Source organism: Dermochelys coriacea, chromosome 6, assembly GCF_009764565.3.
Source record: "Dermochelys coriacea isolate rDerCor1 chromosome 6, rDerCor1.pri.v4, whole genome shotgun sequence".
Taxonomy (NCBI): domain Eukaryota; kingdom Metazoa; phylum Chordata; order Testudines; family Dermochelyidae; genus Dermochelys; species Dermochelys coriacea.
In genome coordinates, this window is record NC_050073.1 from 58,135,624 (window position 1) to 58,158,087 (window position 22,464).

At 43.0% G+C, this 22,464-nt stretch overlaps 1 protein-coding gene across 9 annotated transcripts in view; it reads left to right on the forward strand.

Moving 5' to 3' along the window:
• The window catches only part of PALS1 (protein associated with LIN7 1, MAGUK family member), a 157,909-nt gene that overhangs the window by 118,596 nt on the left and 16,849 nt on the right, over positions 1–22,464 (forward strand). For all 9 annotated transcript variants that reach the window (XM_043517395.1, XM_038405030.2, XM_038405028.1 and 6 more), the window contains 5 exons: positions 2,376–2,559; positions 5,077–5,148; positions 15,203–15,274; positions 16,952–17,119; positions 20,523–20,725. In XM_043517395.1, the coding sequence (XP_043373330.1) occupies positions 2,376–2,559; positions 5,077–5,148; positions 15,203–15,274; positions 16,952–17,119; positions 20,523–20,725 (699 nt within the window). The remainder of the gene's footprint in view (positions 1–2,375; positions 2,560–5,076; positions 5,149–15,202; positions 15,275–16,951; positions 17,120–20,522; positions 20,726–22,464) is intronic.

A 22,464-nucleotide genomic window follows, 5' to 3' on the forward strand; every position in this document is an offset into this window, starting at 1 on the left:
TTTTGCCACATAACTGTGACTAATAGTACTTTGGTAAACTCCCTTAATTAGATAGTTTAGATAGTTAGTTAGTTAGTATTTTCATCATACTAAAGTCCATAGTCTATCACAGTGAACTTTCAAACTGTTGCAGCTTGGAGACAAGGTCAGACCCGTCAACCTTCCTGCCAGTGACTATGCCCCTCCTCTGACAAGCCAGCTAGTTTCATTTTTGCCTTCACAGAAGCAGGTGCATGGTTCCAGGCCTCCCTGTTTTCAGACCTTCTTTTAAAAAGACTTTTTTCCTGTTTAAGAAACTAATTTGGCTACAAATTCTCAAATTGTATTCCAGAATTACCTCTTTTTGGCAAAGGGAATAGATTCCTTCCTTCCCAAAGATATTATAGCAGTTGGAACCCCCATTTACCTATATAGAATGCAGCATGATGGGGAAAGCAGAAATGTGTGCCTCTTGTATCCATCTTCAACTGTCTTGGTGGGGAGTTTTGCCTTGTCTGTGGGCAGGATCTAGGCTTTTCACAAGTTTAGTGCTCCTTAGCACAAATCTAATAGAATTCCCATAGCACAGTAGTTTTTGGCACTACAGAGGAATAGCAGTGTCATGCACTACCTATGACGGACTACATATACCTCTGCCTATACCAGTTCCTTCTTGAGCACACCTAGAGAAGAAACTTCCTGCTGTGATTAGTCTTGTGTGGCTATTAGAGGATCAGGCATATCTTTATACTTTTAAGCTAAATTCCTTATTAATTTGGGTTTTGTGCCTTGTGATACCTAGCTCTGTCCCGCAGTACATTTTCCAGTGCTTCGGGCTGTCTTAGGAGGTCTTGGTGTTCAGTTGCTGTAATATTAGTGATTTGGTGCATTTATTCTTGGCACACCTTTTCAGCACACTTAATTTCAGTTCTCTGTCACCTTGCATATCCTGGATTTTACTTGTCCATGCTTTAGCCTACTTCGCCTTATCACATATTCCTTATGTGACTACTGCACCTGACTCAACCAGGCCTGTGTGGCCAGTGGCAGTTGTAGAAAGGCCTTTGCCCTGGTTGATTTTCCTGCAAAGAGAATTACCAGGAACTCAGAAAATTATCCATTATGGTGTAGACTTTGCCTTATGTTAGGTGTGAGCACCCTTTAATGCAGGATATGGCTGCAAAGGCTGCTACTTTGAGTAGATTCCTTCAGGTTGGCTGCAGACATCTAATTTCCAGCAGAAGAAATTCAAGGACCTGCTATATGTCAAAGAGAACATGTTTGGGAAGCAGATGCAAGCCTCTTTACAGAGGGGAAAAATAACATGCATACTAGTGTCTTGGACCTGTTTCATGGCCCTCATTTAAAAGATGCAAAGGAGAAAAGGTTTTTTTTTCTTTTTATAAGCCATCTACAACTGATTTCAAAGGATCCCAGCTCCAAGGTCGTCAGCCTCATCAGCTGCAGAAACTGACTGGTTCTAAGCCCAGTTCGTACAAGCAGCAAAAGCTGTAGATTTCCAGAATGTATACCATATGTGCTAGTTTCAGTATCCTGCCAGGATATTCCTGCTTGGAGCAAACTTAAAAGCTTTTTACACCTAGTCAGCCCTGGCCACCTTGGACACATGGTGCAAGCTCAGTTCGGTGAAGCAATTAAATCAGGATTTCAGAAATGCTTCCAGATTGTCATGCCCAAGAATTCTCTCTTTTCTCAGTATCAGGAAAAAAATGCTTCAGGAAATCCAGTCCCGCCTGGCAAAGACAGTCATCAATGTGTGCCACTTTGTGAAAAAGGAAATGGATTTTATTCTAGGTACTTCCTGATGAGCAAAAAAGCCAGGAGGACCCCGACCCTTCCAGGATCTCAAGGAATTAAATCAGTATCTGGTCAGAGAAAAAAAATCTGAGCTAAGGGAGTTGTAGAGGTTTTGTGATAAGGAGTGCTAACACAAGAATCAGAGTCCAGAGTAATGATGTCTTCAGAGAAGCAGAACTACAGATAAGTAGTCTTCCCTTTTAGCCAAAATTAAGTAGCAAAACTAGGAATTTGCATTTAAAAGTGCTACCAAAACCCATACGTGTGTCTCCATTAACTGGATTGAACTATTTCACCTAAGTGTTTTTGGCGCATAGTCATTTGTATGAAAGGATTTTCATGCCTTCATCTTCAGTTTCTAACCTTCCCCCAAATTGGTACAGCTTTATTTTGCCCACCATTATACATATGTTAGTAGTGCCGTCCATACCTGCATACAAGAGACTGACTCAAATATTGAAATTGCAACTTGTCACAGACTTTTTCACAGCCAAAGGGAGAGAATGTTTTAGGGGATATGAATTCTTGGAATTACTAAATATTTTTTCCCTTTTATTTTTATATCTCTTGTTTCCTAGATACACGTGAAAGCACATTTTGACTATGATCCTTCTGATGATCCTTATGTACCTTGCCGAGAATTAGGTCTGTCTTTTCAAAAGGGAGATATACTCCATGTGATCAGCCAAGAAGATCCAAACTGGTGGCAGGCCTACCGAGATGGAGATGAAGACAATCAGCCTTTGGCAGGCCTTATCCCAGGTACAGTGCAATGTAACCAAAAACACAGATGTGCAGAAATTTTGAAGTGTCGTTGTTTGGGATACAAGCCACTACAGCAAGTGAAAAGTCTTGAAAGAGACTTTTATATCCTGGAGTTTGGCTGGTTAAATGTCCATCTGTTGCTTGAACCTCTTTTGAGCAAAGAGAACCACTATGATGGTGTTTTGTGATATAGAAATTAATTTACATGTTCCAAAATAGTTACCTATTTCTTAGCAAGCAGGTGTTAATTTTCTCATACATAGGCATCCACTGGCATGTCTGCCAATCACAGATTAGACCTGATCATTCCATCAGTTTCTGCTTTTTCCCCTTTGAGTTCACATTTCCTCTGCTGCTTGCTGCAGCAACACTGCACTTTAACCCCAGTTTACTCTGCCGCCCTCTGAGAGAGCACATTTAGGCTCAGTAAATACAGAGAGCAGTAGGTAGAGAAATTCCTCTTTCAAATTGCTGGGAGCTTCAGATTAATTGGATTTTCAATCATTGGAACCAGTGTTTACCTTCTATTGTGGAGCATCAGCAAGAGAGTTATTTATTAAGAACTTATCTGTTACATCCATGCAATGCATTGGCAGCAATATGGTGAACAAGAAATAATTTGAAGACAGGTGTTTCACAAGGGTGACTTCATTACTTTGTGATGTTTGGATGAGATGAAAAGGAACCCAGTTTGATTCTTTAAGTCCAGGCTGATTTTGCAGGGCTGGAATTTATTTGAGAAAAAAACAAAAAACATCTACATTTTTTACTTGCAAATTGAGCATATTGAATGTGAAAATCGTTGCAGAACAATGCCATTCTTTTATAATCACTCTTCAAAACAGAATTGCTCAGAGTAATACTAAGGATACACTCCTCTTCCTTGAGAGGTGTATATGGAAACGCTACAGTGAACTACAGTTTTTCTAAATAACTTTCTCCTTTTATAAGTGTTTGCATGGTATTTCTCAGAGCTGAATCCTTCCATTTAAGAATCATAAATGTTAAAGATGGAAAAATCTTATTGGATCTTCCAGTCCCTGTCCTTAACAATACAGGATTGTTCCCTATATAGTAACTCCTCACTTAATGTTGTAGTTATGTTCCTGAAAAATGTGACTTTAAGCGAATCCAATTTCTCCATAAGAATTAATGTTAATGTGGGGGTTAGGTTCCAGGGAAACTTTTTTTGCCAGACAAAAGGCATTATATACATTTAAAACAATTTTAAACAAGCAATTTAATACAGGTATTAAACAGGCTGGCAGCTACTCTACATGCCCCTCCCCCCCCCCGTGCCTCCCGCCCACCGGCGGACCCCATGGATCAGTGTCTTCTCCCGCTCCTCCTGCCATGGCAATCAGCTGTCTTGTAGCATTCAGGAGGCTAGGGGGAGGAGCGAGGACACGGTGCACAGCCTCCCCCTCCCTCTCCTACCTGCAGCAATCAGCTGACTTGTGGCATTCAGGAGGCTGGGGGGGAGGAGCGAGGACGTGGCACGCAGCCTCCCTCCTGCCCATGGCAGTCAGCTGGTTTGCGGTGTTCAGGAGGCAGGGGAGGAAGTGGGGAGACTGTGTGCTGCATCCTCGCTCCTCCCCGCAGCCTCCTGAACGCTGCAAGACTGCTGATTGCTGCGAGCAGGAGGCGGGGGGAACAGAGGGAAGGCACTAATCCACAGGGTCCCCTGGCAGGTGGGAGGCACTGAGGGGAGGGGCGTAAGGGGGCTGCCAGATGTGGACAAAGCAGGCAGCCAAACGACGTTATAGGGGAGCATTGCACAACTTTAAACAAGCCTGTTCTGTAATGGAGCAGGGACGTAACATCGAAACAATGTTAAGCGAGAGGACGTTAAGTGGGGAGTTACTGTATTACACCACCACTTGCCCTAAGTATGTATGCATAGGTGCACTTACTGATGTTGCCACGGATGTGACAATACTGGTATATTTGAGCACAAAACTAGATCTTAAAAGGAATTTATGTTTTTTAAAAGTTGCTTGCAAAAGTCATACAGCTTGGTCCCATGCACCATTGTGAAAAGTTAACCATAAATGTCCATTTGCTTAATTAGGTCACTACAACCAAACTGCAAATAGAACCCTCTGTTTTCACATGCAGAAATATAAATTGTACCTCCAAATATCCCTTATTTTGAAGGATTACACTTTAGTCAGTTACCTGCATTCCACATAAATTCACCATCTCCTTACTTTCATTGTTTAAAATTATAAACATCAACTGTAGTCATGAAACTGAGATTATAGAAAGTTATTTACCCTAAAAGAATGAATTCCATAAAATTTAAGTTTCATGTATAACACATTGTCCCTCATTTTTGGATCTTTGTCACACAGTGTGTACTACTTGGGCCTTAGCAGATTGAGAGGTATGATAATAGTGTAGTTGTGTAATTCTGAGAAATTAGTTAAAGAAAACTGGCATCTTGCTTGTAAAAGGAAATAGGAATTGTTTCCCAGTGCTAACTGCTTTTATGTACCTTTTTTATACATTAAGGAAAGAGTTTTCAACAGCAAAGAGAAGCAATGAAGCAAACCATAGAAGAAGACAAGGAGCCAGAGAAATCAGGTTGGATATATATTCTAAAGAAAATTTCTGCAGCTGTCATACCAATGTTAATTCAAGTGGTGTCTGCAGTTTTGGTATCAAAGGCTCTTTCACGTGCTTTTTTACATGCATGCTTTTTTGTACACCATGACTTCTTTCGAGGTTACGCTCTACCAGCTCCATAATGGATTTTAACTTTGCCCTGAAATCAGATACCAGTTCAGTTACAGGTTGCCCTTCTGAGTCATTGTTCCCTTCCCACGAATCTGATCAGATCTAGTGGGCCCTCTGACCTTTCTTCTGTATTGGAAATTGAAGAGGCAAACACTGTCAATTCTTGAGGTACTTCTCTGTAAGCAAACAATAGATAATGCAATAGCATGTCCCAGTCCCTTGCCTTTCTATATACATACACTGTTAGCATGAATTTGAGTGTCCCATTAAATCTTTCAGCTAACCCATTTGTTTCTGGGTGATATGGGGTAGACTTTAATTATTTTAGCCCACACCTTTTACACAGTGAGAGAATGTGGGATGTGAAATTTGACCCACAAACTGGCGATATTTCTTTTGGAAAACCCACTCTAACAACTGTGAAAATGAGTGCAGTTGTCACTTTTTCTGCCTTAGATAGGGCCACTGCCTCTGGGTATCTGGGGTAGCAAACAGTTACCATCAATATATATTTCTTCCCATTTTTGGACAGCTTATGGAATGGACCAATAATGTTCATGGCAACCCTATGTATTGCTTCTCCCTTTACAGGTAATGGTTGCATTGTGGCTTTGCAGAGACCTGTAGTCTTTTTCCACTTTTGCACAAGTCTCAGGGCTTACAGTATTCCTTTACTGCTAGGTTTATACCAGGCCAATAAAAACTTTTCTGAAGTTTTTCAAATGTCCTCTCTGCTCCTAGACATCCAGCATATTGACAGTCATGGGGTAAACATAACAACACTGCCCTGTGCTTATTTGGCACTAGGAGCTGCTTGTGGGGTTCCCCATGGCCCTTGTTTGTTTCCAGTGGGGCTTTCCTTTATATCCTACCCTCTTTTTTCATTTAAAAAAAAATTCCTTCTATTCTCCTCTGTAGAATTGCTATAAACTGCTTCCCTAATGCTCTGGGGAAGGGTCTGTGTCCTGATCTTTAACAAATGCTGCTTGACTCTGGTTGATTTGGAGGCTGCCTCAGTGAGAGGAGCTGATGCCCATAGGCACTGACTGCATGGGTGCTTAGAGGCTCAAGCACCCATTGCAGCTGTTCGGCAGCTGGAGGGAGGTGCTTGGGGGAGGGCAGAGAGCAGTGGGCAGGCAGGGAGCTTGAGGGGAGGGGCAGGGTCTTGAGACAGAGCAGGGGTGGAGCACTCACAGGGAAAAATAAGTCAGCTCCTATACTGACACCCACTCCCTGGAATGTATTCCCACCGTGCAGTGCAGGCACAGTGTCTTTTCCCGTTTCCTCTGTCTGTTCCTCACCTGAGTTAAGCAAAAGGTTTCTGGGGTGCACGCTTTCCCACTGCCAGTTACCACAGTAAGAACTTTAGACACAGATATTATATCACTTCCAACAAAATGTCCACTGGAATACCATCCCAAGTTCCTACTTTTAAATTGTATTTCATCCTCCCACTCCAGCTGTATGTGAGCTATCGGTGCTGTGATTTCAAAAGTTCATGAAGCAAAGAGCTTTACGTTTTCCCCTGGGAGCATGTCAGATTCTTTTTACCATTTACTTTGGCATCTTTGATTAATATCTTGTCTACCTGGATGGGTTCAGACCATACAAAGTTTACTAATACCCCATCAGGGACTTCTGTGTTAACCTGGACAGGATGGGGCTTGAATTTGAGGCAGTACCTCTTTATGTGCTCAGTCGCACACAAAACATTTTTCTTGTGCCCTCATCCTGGGTCAGTGGTTTGTAATTGGGGCTATTTGGAGGATACCTGTTTAGGGTAAATTTGGCCTCGCCTCCATCCTCTTGTGAACAAATCTGGGACCAGATCTCTGCCTATTTGTTTGGGGCTTTTTTTCTCAATATCCATTCTGGCCTGCACATGCAAATCAGCAGCCTGAGTGGCCACCTGTACCGTTTCAGGAGACTTCTCTCGTATGGTAGCTCAGAAAGATTTATCTGACATTTTGGGGACCAGTACAGACTTTTTTTGGTTAGGGATGCCATAGGCCTGACACATTCTTTCAAAAGCCGTTAAATATTCTTCTATACAGTTTCTCACAGCTGGTTGAGTTCTAGGGGGGATTCCCCACAAGGCTGAGGAATGCCTTTCTGCTGCTCCAGTACTCCGACCTGCATTTCATGTACCTCCATTTGCCACTTACCTGCTCTCCCCTCTGCTTCCATTACCTCCATTCATCACTGGTGGGCTCACTCCCCTGCTACCTCATTGGCTGCCTTCTCAGCTCTGCCATCGGTACCTGGTCGTCATATGCTTCTTGGTCTCTGCAGAGCTGCAGTTTGGTCAGCTCTGCCTGAGCAGCCACCTCCTACAAGGAATTGAGGTCTGGCTGGTGTCCCAAGCCTGGGTCATCTGCACTTGTACCGTCCTCCTTCTGCTTATAATAGTCAGTGAGGTTCTCAGATCCTCTGTTGATTTTCCCCTTGTGAGTTAAACTATATTGTGCAGACAAACTCCCAAGCTGTTTTTATCCATTTTTTCCAGTGACTCTAACTGGCTCATTTTCTCCTTTCCTTGTTGTATTTCTCTTAACCTGAAATAAACAAAAGAAAACAGTAAACCATAATCTTGTACTTTGCTCCCTCTCTTCTAAATCCATTAGGATCTGTTTAGCAAGTGTTTGGAATTCACTGATATTGAGTTCCTCAGTTCGCTGATATTGAGGTGCAACTCTTGCAATGATAGCAGGGATGTTTCAGTGTCTTTCCATTAACTCTGATGGTCTAGTATTCTCTTTTCCTGGGCTGGAAAATAGATGATTACTTGGAGCCAGTTTTATGTACACACATGGCTTAGGAGGTGTGCCCCTCCCTGCTATGAGGTATGGTCGGGGCTGGCTTTTGATACAGGCAAATAGGGCCCAATTTAAGGAAAATGGCACCCTGGAACTTGTAATTTGGGGCCCCCCTATGGGTCCCCCCATCCCATCACCAGTGGGCCCCACTGCCTCCCTCAGTGTTTAATTTGTATTGAAAGAGATGACAGAGCTCAGCCCTGGAACAATTAAGCACTGGCAGGTTGGCCTGATACAGGTGGGTGCTGGCCAGGTGCCCAGCTCTGAAGGCAATGTCACCGCCAGCAGCAGCGCAGAAGTAAGGGTGGCATGGTATATGGTGTATTGACATCCTTACTTCTACGCTTTTGCTGTGGCTTGTGGTGCCTGGTGCTCAGCATGTGGCTCAAGACGGGCTTTGTGCTGTCACACGGGGACTGCATCTTGCCAGAACCCACGGCCCTCCTGCAGCCCTCTGGCTACTCCTGGCGGGGGAGGGGGAGAAGAGAGGCAACTTTAACCATGATTCCAGGGGATACTTAAGCAGCTGAAAACTCTAGGGGTTGTTTTTTGTTTTTTTTTTTTTCTTCAGATAACTTAGAAATTAGCTGTTGATTTCACTGTAAACACACAAATCCACAAACATATTTTCATCAGTAATAATTTAAATTTTCTGATGGGGAAAGCAAGAAAAATGCTGCTTGCAAATTTTAGTCAAAATTCAATGATATAAACTTCTGGATTAGGATTGTTACAAATGGACTACTGAATGAATATAGTTAAATCAACAAATCATTTCTGGTTTTAGGATATTTATTTTGTATATCTTGACATGTGATATTGACACCTAGTGGTTTTTGCAGTATTGTTGTAGTCCTGTTGGTACCAGAATATGAGAGCCACAAGGTGGATGAGGTAATATCCATAATTGGACCAACTTTGGTTGGTGAAAGAGACAAGCTTTCAAACCCCACGGAGCTGTTCTCCAGGTTTATGGAGTTGAAAAACTTCTCTTTCACCAACCAAAATTGGCCCATACAAAGATATTACCTCACCCATCTTGTCTCTGTGTTTTAACAGCTTTTAAAGCTTGAACTCTTTGAACCTCAACTTCTACTGACATTAAAAAATTATCTGACCTTCCCCCATAATTTCCCACAACTGTGAAAATTAAAAATTATAAAAATATAAAAAAGCCTAAAAATAAACAATTGATATTACGCATCAAAGTAATAAAAATTCCATTCTAGCAAGCCTATTTATAAGTGACCAGAACAGCAGGGATGAAGCAGGGGGGTGGTGAGAGCGCAGATCCTATCCCCACTAGTGTTTGTCCCAGTTTAAGGGCCTGAAACTGTAAATTACAGTCTCATGTTGTCCTCACACTAACAGCAGGAACCCCATTGACTTCCCAGGTTTGCAGGATATGGGATTAAGTCAAAGATAGGAGTAAAGAAAGGAGTTTATTTATTCTTCTTGCAGTATAGATATGTATAGAGCACTTTGCCCAACAACTTAGACAAGGCCCTACCCCAGGGAATCTCAGTATACTGTAAAGTACAATTAGTTACTCCTGAGGGAATTCTGCGCCACTGTGCATGTGCAGAATTTGTCCCACTCAGATTTCTTTGCTTCCCTCCAAAAAATGACTTTCTGAAGGGGAAGCAAAGGGAAGCCACAAGAACGGTCATGCAAGTCTCATGTTTTGGGCCCCCAGGGCAGCTGGCAGAGAGGTAAATCATTATGGAGCAGGAGGCGGAACAGGGGAAGACTCGGCTGGTGGCTCCTATCCTGCGCCGGGCTCAGCTGCTAGTCCCAGCTGCTAGTCCCAGCGGGGATGGGGAGGACGGGACTTCCTCTTCCCCCGCATAGCATCTGGGGCTAGGTCAGACACACCCCCAGATTTCTCCCCTGGCTGCAGGAAGCACTGCAAATTTCCCCTCCCCACTTCCTGCATCCATCACTCCTCAGCTGCACAGAGAGGGATCCCTGTACAGGGAGCTACACCCCCATTTGCCCAACCCCTGTGCATCCAGACCCCCTCATATTCAGACCCTTCCACTGAGCCTCACCCCCCAGCACTCGGAACCCCCCTGATGAGCCCCACTTCCCCTGCACCTGGACCACCCCAATGAGCCTCCTGCACCTGGATCCTCACCCCACTGAGTCACACTCTGCCAGCATCTGGACCCCCAACTGAGTCCCCCATACCCAGACCCCCCCCACCAAACTCCATCCCCCCCACTGAGCCCCAATCACCTTCACCTGGACCCCCTTCAGAGTCCCATTACCATTAGACCCAGAATCCCCCAACAAACCCCTGTGAATCCAGGTCCCCCTGCACCCAGCTCCCCTACTGAGCTGCCTGCACCCAGATTGCCCCACACCTGGATTCCTCCACACTAAACCCCTCCACAGTTAAATCCTGCCTTGCTGAGCCTGCCTGCCCACACACAGAGGTAGGGCCATGGGGTTTCTGGGGGCAGGTTCGGTCCTTGTGCTGTGTCAGGGGTGGGTGCAGTCTCATTGCTGAATTGGTTTCATGTCGGGGGGGATGGGGGGGAGGAGCTGCACAGTGATCTCCCACCTCTGTGCAGCCAGTGACTTGTGCTCCCCACTGCCATGCTGGAGCCTCCACATTTGTTTGACAAATAAAACTTGCAGAATTTTGCAATATTGTGTGCAGAATTTTTATTTTTTGGCGCAGAATGTCCTCAGGAGTAAACTAGTGGAAACAGAAACAGTTACAAACAGACTACCTATCCCCACCCTCAGACTATCAGGAATTGAAAGAAAGGGATATGGGTTTCAAGGAGGTCACGGCAGGCAGCACCTACTTAATGGTTAATCTGCCATTAAAACTACAGAACCACTGTGTTGGGAACATCTCTGGGACAGGGCACAGCGCGCAGTGAGTTTGCATGCTACTCCCCTATCCACTGTTGCCCCAATTCCCCCTTCTGTTCAGATCAGCGGCAGGCACATGGGTACATCTCTCACCCATTGATCTCCTGTGCACCCGCCTGCCTGACTTTTGAGAGGCAGCCCCTGGAACCAAGCAGGTGAAGCTTCTGAGCCAAAGGAGCAGGGAGGACCCTTACCTGCTGGTGGGGGGAGGGGGCACAATTTAAAGGTCCCCCCCCCAACAGCTTGAGTCACTCCTCCCCCTTACCCTCAGTTCCCCTGTGGGAAAGCAGCTTTTCCTCCACTACCTCTCCTTACAGAGCTGAAGCAGCAGCCCCTCCCTACAGCTCCCCGCTATTAGTTTGCCTCTCCTCAGTGAAGGTGGGGGAGGGCTCAGCAGGCGAACCCTGGCAGAAAATGGGGGGGGGGGATATGACCCTGCATGCCCCACTCTGCAGGGAAGTGATGGGCTGGGATTGAAGACTGCAATGCCCCTGGTTAGCCTGGTGCTCACCTGTGCGGAGCTAAGTGTGCGCTCCTGCTGACCGTGCTGGTGAAAAGAGCAAGCCCTTTCTTGGACAAGAGGGGCAGGCTCTTAGGGGGCGTTTGTACAGCAGGCACACCCCCACCACAACCTAGATAGCAGGGAGGCTGCTCCAAGCCTCCATCTGGTGCACAGAGGCAATCTGCTGGCGTACGCATCCCTCTTCCTCCCCCTCCCCCACCCCTCAACCTCAGCCACCCATCCCAGAGATCCCATCAGGAGCCTCTTCAAGCCCGGCCCCACTCCCCAGAGCTTCTAACGCAGGGAGCTCTCTGTCTGGGGAGAGTGGGGAGCCCTGGGCACCCACCTCTGCTGCTCCCACCGGAGGAGTTATCTGAGTGCCGAGTCAAAATGCAGCTTGGGGCTGCCCTCTCCAGTAATGTAGGTGTGTCTCTGTCTCTCTCTCCCTCCCTGGCTGGCTGGCTGGCTACCTCCATAAGCCCAGGTGGCTCTTCGTCAGCAGGTCAGGTGAGGTGGGAGGTATCAAAGGCACTCCCTGCAGTACCATTGCCCTGAGTGCCCTGGTCAAAGGCCAACCCTGCGGGTGAATCGAGTGAAAACCTGGGGTGCCATTACAAGCAGGATGCCTCTGGAGCAGGGGTATCTTTCCCTCCCCTCGCCCCCCTGCCCCCGCTGTCATGCTGCTCCTGCTCCCTGCCTTAGAGCCAGCCCTGGCCAGCTGCTCCCGGGAGCTTTCCTGTCCGTTGGGGAGCAGGAGAAGAGGGAATGCTGATGTTAGGATGTCTCCCCACCCCACCCCCCGCCCATGTACCCCATCTCCTCAGAGTGGAGGAGGGAGGAGATGGCTCAGGAGTGAGATGGCACTGCTGGGGGTGCTGCTGTCTGAACAAGCCTTCAGACTGGTGAGTGCCGCTCTGCTTAAAGGGACAGCATGCTGTCTCTCATACACTTCCCCCAATACACACACGCTGTCTCTCACAAACACCCACACTGTGTTTGTCTCTCTCTCACCCCCCCCCACACAGTCTCTCTCTTTCTCTCTCACACTCACCCACCCCCCTGCACATACTTGTATTATTATTCTTATTACTTCTTGGTACTTCCTGCAATGGACGTGGAGTCTCTGTAATTCTATTCTTTCAGAGTTGCTAAGGATTAGAGTGCTATTCTTTCAGTTTTTTGACAGGTCTATGCGTTTCATAATTTTATTTCTCTCATATTTACATTTAGTTCTTTGAGTAGTGAGTTCTAAAATGCATAACCTGTCCTGGCAGGAGTAATTATCATTATTATTTTTATTATCATATTGTGCTTTGTCATTCATTATTTGAAGTGGTACAATCAAATAATCATATCCTTCTAGAATTCAGAGTAGCAGCCGTGTTAGTCTGTATTCGCAAAAAGAAAAGGAGTACTTGTGGCACCTTAGAGACTAACAAATTTATTAGAGCATAAGCTTTCGTGTTGAGCTGTAGCTCACGAAAGCTTATGCTCTAATAAATTTGTTAGTCTCTAAGGTGCCACAAGTACTCCTTCTAGAATGTAACTTTAGCTTGTACTAACCTTAGCAGTGCCAGTTTAAAAAACATTAGCTAAACACACAACTTTAGAGACTGGACAGTTGAAGATTGCTTATTTTCTAATTGTATTTTTAGTTGTATCTTTAAAATAACTTAAAATGCGCATGAAAATAAATGCAGTTCCAACTATCATACCAATAGCAATGATGGATTCAAGTGTTAGTGAGTCACGTACGTTATTATGATCAGTATGAACATAAATGCCAAAATAATTAGAAAAACTTATTCCCTTTCTTAATAAAAGAGGGGGGAAAAACCTTAATCACATATATTAAAATTATGTTTCTAGTGGAATGAAAAACAGTTGACTAAAATAAAGTAGATAGTGGCAGTAACACAGAGTGTCTGTTAGAGAAAGTAAGCAGATTTTATTTATTTTTATTTTAGTAGAGATAGTGTACGACGTATCAACCATGTGTTTCTGATATGTGTGAAAGCTCCAGAACTGATACCTCAAGGTTTGGGATTGGGAATATTTTGCTGTATTATCTCCTGATTGTTCTAAATTAACATATAAACTTTATATACAAACTCCAATTGAAGCCATATTTATTTTTTTCTTTATATAGCAATTACATATAATGCTCCTGTCAGCTAACTACTAAATTATCTGCAAATCCCCCCCCCCCAAAAAAAAAACAAACCTAGAGTTTTCAGATGCCTAAGTAGTCGCTGAAGTCATGGTTAAAGTTTCCTCTTACCCCCCAAAATCTGAAATGGTGCCCTTGTGAGTGAGGAGTGGCCAGAAGGCTGCAGGAGGGCCGTGAGCTCTGGCAAGATGCCACCCTTAATTCTATTTTGCTGCTGACTGTGGCATTGATATCAGAGCTGGGAACCCAGCCAACACCCACCAGTATCAGGCTGCCCTCCCAGTGCTTAAATTGGGCCAGGGCTGAACTCTGTCATCTCTTTCAGTACAAATTAAACACTACGGGAGGCAGCAGGGTCTAGAAATAATGGAAGGGGGGAAGCTCAGGGAGCCTGTGGGAGCCAAGGATGATGGGTGTGAGGTGCCAAAATACAAGTTTACCCAGGGTGCCATTTTCCCTAAGGCCAGCCCTGGGTATAGTTGAAGTTGTAGTAAGGTCATGAATACAGTTTTCTATGTACATAAATATGTAGATTCATAACCACAGTTGGTAGATATGTCCTAATGACCATTAAGTTCAGGGTTTCATAAAAGACCTTACTTGATACACTTTTACAGTACCATAATACAGTATGCAGTCAGTTGGTTCAACTGCTCATTTTTGGGGTTTAAACCTTTTGTTCTTTCCTTGGAGTGTCTGGACTCTGATTGTCAGTGTCTCTGGAGCCTTGTCTACATATAGAATTTTAGGGAATTCTTCCACCTGTAGATCTAGCCCGGATGGGATAATTCCCTGAAATTCTTAGTGTAGGCAAGAAGTTTGTGTAGGAGCTTGTTAGTTCTCAAATGATGTTTTCATAGCACATGCAGATCTCATTGGAGTAATTCAAGGAGATGAGCCTCACATCCTCTCTGAGAGGAATTTCATCCATCACCCCTCACTTGTTACAATAGTGACAGAGGTGGGTTAGAAGAAAACTTCTAAAGATCTGTGTACTCTGAGACCACCTTAACTAGACAAGGGTGGATAAAGTCTGGTCAAAGCAACAAAGAGGAGGTTCTTAAGAAGTGTCTTGTATGAATTGGCAGGGAGATAAGGGATATTAAGGCAGTCAGAGAGTAAGAGTTTATAATAGTCAAGACACAAAATAAGAATGTATGGTCAAGACTTTTTAACAGTAAAGACCTAACAGAAAGGATGGCCCTTGGAAATGTGGAAGAAAAAGTGGGTGTATTTGAACTCTACTGGATGTATTAGGTAAGAGAACAAGAAGAGTTAGATGACCTCACATTATGAGTCTGAGCAATGGAGGAGGCAGTTGGTATCGTGTAGTAGGAGCTATATTAATCTAATACTACATAGCTATAATCTATAGAAATTTATATTTCTTAATTTACTTAAATACATGTAAAATATTTAGAAAGAAAAAATGTATCCTACCATCTTTAAGTACACAGCCAGGAAAAAGAAGCTTTGTTTTTGTGTACAAGCATTTCTGATTCTAGTGATTTTTAATTTGACTTCTAGGAAAACTTTGGTGTGCAAAGAAAAATAAAAAGAAACGGAAAAAAGTTTTGTACAATGCCAATAAAAACGATGGTAAGTAGTAATAACTCTGATGTGAACTGTATGTCAGTTTTAGAATTATATAGTTAAAATGCCCTGAACATTCTTTACCTTGCTATAACAATGACAAATCTATTTCTTATGTGCTAAATAAAGCTTGTCCCTGCTATTTCTTATTGAATGTTGTATGCATATTCGAATGAGACTGAAACTGTGTCCCCAGAAAGTTCCTTCCAGTAGAGTTCTATATACAAAAGTACCTTTGGGATTTATGATAAATGCAAATTAGATGTATTACAAAATCTGAAAAAAATTGAATTTTGGTTTATAAATATAAATACCAAGAAATAATTGCTGAATTACTATTTCTTTATTAGAAACCTAATTTATAAACATATCAGCAAATTTGTTCCCCAAATCGCTGCCAATAGGGCCTAGCAGCACACTTTCTTCTGACAGGAAGAGGAATGTATTTCATTGCTGAATAGCGCAATCCTGGAGAAATAAACAGAGGCAATGAGATCTCTCCAATTCTCAACCAAAAGGCTGATATACCTGTCAGAGGGACTCAAGAGCGAGAGGTGCACAGTGAGAAAGGAAGAGATATGGGTTTCCCTAAGCTCCTTACATTATGTGTCAGGCTCACATTGCAGTTAATACTGCCATATAGTAATAGTGTTGTTATACCCATGTTGGTCCAAGTGAGCCATAAAACCAGTGTCTCCATTGAGTCCATGATTTTTAGTGTCTAGCAGAGTTGTGAATTCAAATTCCCAGCCTCTTCTTTTTTGAAGGGGTTATGTAGATTTCCTTGAAGGATGAAGACTGAGAAATCAGTGATGGAGTGATTGCTTTGTGAAAAGTTTTCACCCACAGGTAATAGAATGTTTGTCTTTTTATCATATTTCTGTGAGAGTTTATTTGAGAGAATAGAGATTGTCTGGTTTCACGCACATAGTTACTGGGGCATTTGATGCACTGATGAGGTACACCGCATGTTGTGATCGGCATATTAGGACTCATAGATCTTGAAGGGTGTGCTGTGGAGGGTATTAATCATTGTAACCATAGAAATAGGTCTGCAGGTTTTGCATCCGTTGGTCTGGGAGGATCTGGTGCTGCTTTGAGTTAGTGTATCCTGGTCTGTGGAAAGCTTTCTTCTGCTAATGAGCTTGGGAAGGCTGGGGGGTTGTTTGAAGACCAGAAGAGATTCAGGAAAGATTTATTTCAGGGGTGGTCTCCATCTAGTATGAGCTGTAATTTTTTGATGATACCCCATATGGAGTATAGGGGTGGGGGGGTTGTTTGTTTGTTTTCCTGTACTGAAGGAAGTTCTCTTGAGCATATTCTGTAGTATCTGTGCCTGGCTGTAGATAAGATTCCTCCTAGTATCTGCAATGGTTATTGGATCTGTGGAGATAAGTTTGATGATCCATAGGTTTCTTGTTACATTGCAGGAGACCACTTAAAATGAGTTAACTCCTTATGCTTAACAAAATGTCCCATCTTGTATTTAGCTCTGACACTTTGGTTACCTTTTCCACACCTGAAGAAGGGGTCTGTGAGAGTTGGTTCAATAAAAGATAGTATCTCACCCACCTCGTCTTTCTCATGTAGTAATAACATCAGTCATGTTTTGTATCTGGTTGTCGTCTTTGTTTTAAATAATATTTTTCAGGTGTTTTTTTTGTTTTTGTTTTATCTCTGAAGATTATGACAATGAAGAAATTTTAACCTATGAGGAAATGTCACTGTATCACCAGCCAGCAAATAGGAAAAGGCCTATTGTCCTGATTGGCCCACAGAACTGCGGCCAGAATGAACTACGTCAGAGGCTAATGAATAATGAAGTAGATCGCTTTGCAGCTGCAGTTCCTCGTAAGTTTAAGGGGAGGATGTGACAGTAACAGATTTTTTAGACAAAGGAAATGCAGTGGATCTAATTTACCTAGATTTCAGTAAGACGTTTGATACCCTGCCACATGGGGAATTATTAGTTAAATTGGAAAAGATGGGGATCAATATGAACACTGAAAGGTGGATAAGGAATTGGTTAAAGGGGAGACTGCAACGTGTCCTACTGAAAGGCGAACTGTCAGGCTGGAAGGTTACCAGTGGAGTTCCTCAAGGATCAGTTTTGGGACCAATCTTATTTAATCTTTTTATTACTGACCTTGGCGCAAAAAGTGGGAGTGTGCTAATAAAGTTTGCGGATGATACAAAGCTGGGAGGTATTGCCAATTTAGAGAGAGACTGGGATATCATATAGGAGGATCTGGATGACCTTGTAAACTAGAGTAATAGTAATAGGATGAAATTTAATAGTGAGAAGTGTAAGGTTATGCATTTAGGGATTAATAACAAGAATTTTAGTTATAAGCTGGAGACGCATCAATTAGAAGTAACGGAGGAGGAGAAGGACCTTGGAGTATTGGTTGATCATAGGATGACTGAGCTGCCAATGTGATATGGCTGTGAAAAAAGCTAATGCGGTCTTGGGATGCATCAGGAGAGGTATTTCCAGTAGAGATAAGGAGGTTTTAGTACTGTTATACAAGGCATTGGTGAGACCTCACCTGGAATACTGTGTGCAGTTCTGGTCTCCCATGTTTAAAAAGGATGAATTCCACATGAGCAGGTACAGAGAAGGGCTACTAGGATGATCCGAGGAATGAAAAACTTGTCTTATGAAAGGAAACTCAAGGAGCTTGGCTTGTTTATCCTAACTAAAAGAAGGTTATGGGGAGATAGGATTGCTCTCTATAAATGTATCAGAGGGATAAATACCGGAGAGAGAGAGGAAGTATTTAAGCTCTGTACCAATGTGGACACAAGAACAAATGGATATAAACTGGCCACCAGGAAGTTTAGACTTGAAATTAGACGAAGGTTGCTAACCATCAGAGGAGTGAAGTTTTGGAATAGCCTTCCAAGGTAAGCAGTAGGGGCAAAAGATCTATCTGGCTTTAAAATTAAACTCGATAAGTTTATGGAGGAGATGGTATAATGGGATAATGTGATTTTGGTAAGTAATTGATCTTCAAATATTCATGGTAAATAGGCCTAATGGCCTGTGATGGGATATTAGATGGGTGGGATCTGAGTTACCCAGGAAAGAATTTTCTGTAGTATGTGGCTGGTGAATCTTGCCCATATGCTCAGGGTTTAGCTGATCGCCATATTTGGGGTCGGGAAGAAGTTTTCCTCCAGGGCAGATTGGAAGAGGCCCTGGAGGTTTTTCTCCTTCCTCTGTAGCATGGGGCATGGGTCACTTGCTGGAGGATTCTCTGCTCCTTGAAGTCTTTAAACCACAATTTGAGGACTTCAATAGCTCGGACATAGGTGAGGTTTTTCGCAGGAGTGGGTGGGTGAGATTCTGTTGCTTGCGTTGTGCAGGAGGTCAGACTAAATGATCATAATGATCCCTTCTGACCTTGGTATCTATGAATCTATGACACACCAGGGTACAATTCAGACTAGTGGGGGAGCTGTCAGCCCTGCCCTGCAACCTTGGATGTCTTACAATGCGTTGTTGAAGTAGTTCCCACCTGGGCTCCTCATAAACAGCCCTCAAGCATGCAAGCCACACCCTGAGTGTCAGTGTGGAACTGCAGTCTTCCAGTTAAACCCTGGCTCTCAGAAGCCTCTGTTATACTGACTCCAACACACTTCCAGTCATGGATTTTCCCCAGAAATGTACGTCCTGTACTGCCTAGCCTTCTCCTGGACAGTACAAATACATTAAGTCCATTATTCCTTTAAGGGAATAATATGCTATTTTATTACCTTAAATAGTTACCCAGACACTTCAATTTAAATACAATGTATTAGATAAAACAATAAAACAAGTTTACTAACTACAAAGAGAGATTTTAAGTGAATATAAGTAATAATGCATAAAAGTCAGAAATGGTTACAAGAAAAATAAAGATGAAAATGCTTACTAGTAAGAAGCTATCTTAATCGCAAAACAAACTTTCTCACCACATGCTCCAATAGATTCCTGATCATATTTTCAGGTCAGGACCCCTCCCCAAAGTCCAACAGCTGTTTCCTTTTGTCTTCTCAGGTGCAGAGAAAGAGATGTACAGGGAGAGGGGTCCCTTAGGGTGTTTGTCCCTGCTTTTCATAGTTCCAGTCCCCCTCTTGAAACCTATTTCCAGCTGAGATCTAGGAGACAGTGTCTGTACGGAAGAATATTCCCTGCTGGGTTTTGTTTTGTTTTTTTTTTTCCCCTGTTTGAACTTCCTTTGTTTTCCCTTCCTGCTTGATGACTCTGTTTCCTGCTAAAATGCAAATAAAGGCAAGCACACATTCCTTCATTTAGGACAGACCTGTTTGCCAACTTCTGCTTGGGCAGAGCTGTGTGATTTGGAACATACGTTAATAATATCATACAGAAAAGTCTTAAAGCTTCACATACAGTGTTGCTACATATATTTTTATCAGGACACTACTGACCAATGAATTGAGTTTTCAAAAGATGCCTTACATGGCATACCTTGTACAAAGATGATTACAGTAGTTTGTAGGGTGTGAATACAGGGCTATGTTCCGTCAGACGGTATAACCACTATCCTAAATATAACCTGCCACCTGATCACCTCAGGCTATGATCTTCGTGAATATTGCAAGCTAAGCAGGGTAAGATCAGTTCTGGGTAGGAGGATCAGTAAAGAAAACTTTTGTGTGCAGAAAGTGGCTTTGATAAGTCAGTACGGAACAGTGCCCTAGCATGGTGTTGGGTGCTGCTGGAAGTGCTTTTTTTTTTTTTCTTCTCCCAGATGGGACGTAAAATTGGGACACTTACACTAGTTAAAAATCCCATGGAATTCTTCACAATAGTGAGTGATTTTAACATGGGGGTCCTGGTAAGTTCAAATTTGGAATGATTGTGCTGTGCTTTCCTAAATTCCCCCTACAGTTTCCATTGAATGTGATATTCTCAACTATGTGTCCTGAATTATGTTGCTGTGTGTTATTAAACAGCTGGAGCTTTCCGTCCAAAGTGGCTGCATAGTGAAGGGATTTCTTTTCTAGTTGGTAAAGATTTCCAGATCATTCTGCGTGAAAAACACTAAATGCAAGATCAGTACCATACAATTGACACAGACTAATCTGTTTAGAGATATTTATTTTTGAAAAGAGAATAGCTGCCCTTTTGTCTAATTGGATATTGCATAGTACTATAGCCTAAAAAGGTGCATTACTCCTGAAACACTTGGAATTTGAGAAGTACACCATTTTTTCTCAACTTCTGTTTGGTTATTGTTAATTTCAGATACCACTCGGAATAGGCGAGAGAATGAAGTAGCTGGCAGAGATTACCATTTCATCTCACGGCAGACATTTGAGACTGACATATCTGCAGGGAAATTTATTGAGCATGGCGAGTTTGAGAAGAATCTGTATGGTACCAGCATAGACTCTGTGCGGCAAGTAATCAACTCTGGCAAGATATGCCTTTTAAATCTCCATACACAGGTATTACATTTCATTGCAGCAGTTGTTATGAAAACTGAACGTGTTACTAAAGGAACAACATCTGGCATTAGTAAAACGACACTGGTGACCTGTGTGAAAAGAACACCTGGTAACAATCCATTTTCTACTAGTCCGTCTGCATGCAGCCTATTCAATCCCTAGGGCAGCCCCTTTTATATATTGTTCACGCATCCTGGCAGACAAGGTATAGGAAGCTTGTATATCTACAGCCTGATCCATATCTGTTCTGTAGATAAATAGTACTTGTGAAAAATGCTCTGGAAACTGAAGCCCTATGTACTTTTAACTTTTTTTAGGAGTGTTGATAATGCCCACCTTCCCCCACTACCTTGGAATTCTCTTACTGTCCGGACTCTGAAATCTTGCAGAGGGTGGAATAGTTTGGGGAAGGTACCTCTCTCTTCAATCTAAGGCACTGATTTTCAAGGGAGCACTTATGCAGTCCCCAAAAGGAACAGCTCTAGCAGGTGGAATGTACAGCAATACTTTTAAACAACTCCAGTTACTGATATGACCTCTTTTTAGCCTTTGCTACCTTGTAAATTACAGCAAAGGCTGTAAAACATGTTATAATGAGTCCTCCTGTCACTGTTCCACAGAGGGCAGTGAGTTTGCACCACTTCACTGTATGTGTGTGTTGACACAGGGATAAATACAGGTGAAATAGGATTGATAGCGTGAATGCTCAGTAACATACCATCTAAACATAGGCCAGTGCTATAATTACATATGTAATTAATCTGTGTAGTTGAGAGACCCTTGACTTAAGTGGAAGTTTAAGGAAGGATGTTCTGAACTTTGCGGGATCAACCTTTTTTATTCTAAACATATTTGAAACATATGGTAAAACTTCAGCTCAAGTTGAAACTCAGTGTGCAGTTTAGAGGGGAAACTTTCATCTAATGCTTGGAAAAGTGGGGGAGGGGTTTCCTCAAATTAAATAATAACTTTAAAACAATCTAGTGGTTTTGAAATTCAGAATTTTTTTCACTCAAACTCGTATGCTGGTGGGATTTATTTCAGAGAGACAAACATAGGTAGGTGCTCGCTATGGTGATGAGTACAGTATAAGAACTTACATAGAGTAGAATAATTGATCTGTAATGTGACTAAATATTTTGTGCTGGTTTGGTTCAGGGGGAAATTAACTTGCAATAATGGAGGGGTTATGATTAGCAAAGTACTTACTTCACTTGTCTAGTAATTAACGATTTGAAGAAATAACATTTATTTTTCAAGAATCTACCAAGGGATATTTAAGGTGGTATAAAATTAGAACTGGTTGGAAATTTTCCAATGAAACAGTTTCATTGTAAAATGCCAATTTGTCAACCCCAAAATATTTTGTGAAAACCTCTCAGGTTCACTAAGTTGTTGGTGAATCAAAGGCAGGGTTCTCATGGAGCCATGGGAAACCTGCCGGCTTGCCGGTCTGCTAGGGAGCCAGGGTATTACAAGTTCAGTGGCTCTGGGACAGCTCCAGCCTATGGGCTGCCACGAGCTTGAGGACCTGGTCTTGCAGATTCCATGGCTCTGGTGCAGGCAGACATGCCAGAACTTCCATGCTCACTTCCTTGAAGCTGGGAGCCTGAAACCCATAGGAGCTCCAGCTCTAACCAGGGCTTGACTCCCAGCTCTACTGCAGAAAGCCTGGAAGACCTTAGAACACCTATTAATGCAGGGGCTCTCAGGCTTTCCAAGCTCCCTGTTGCAGAACC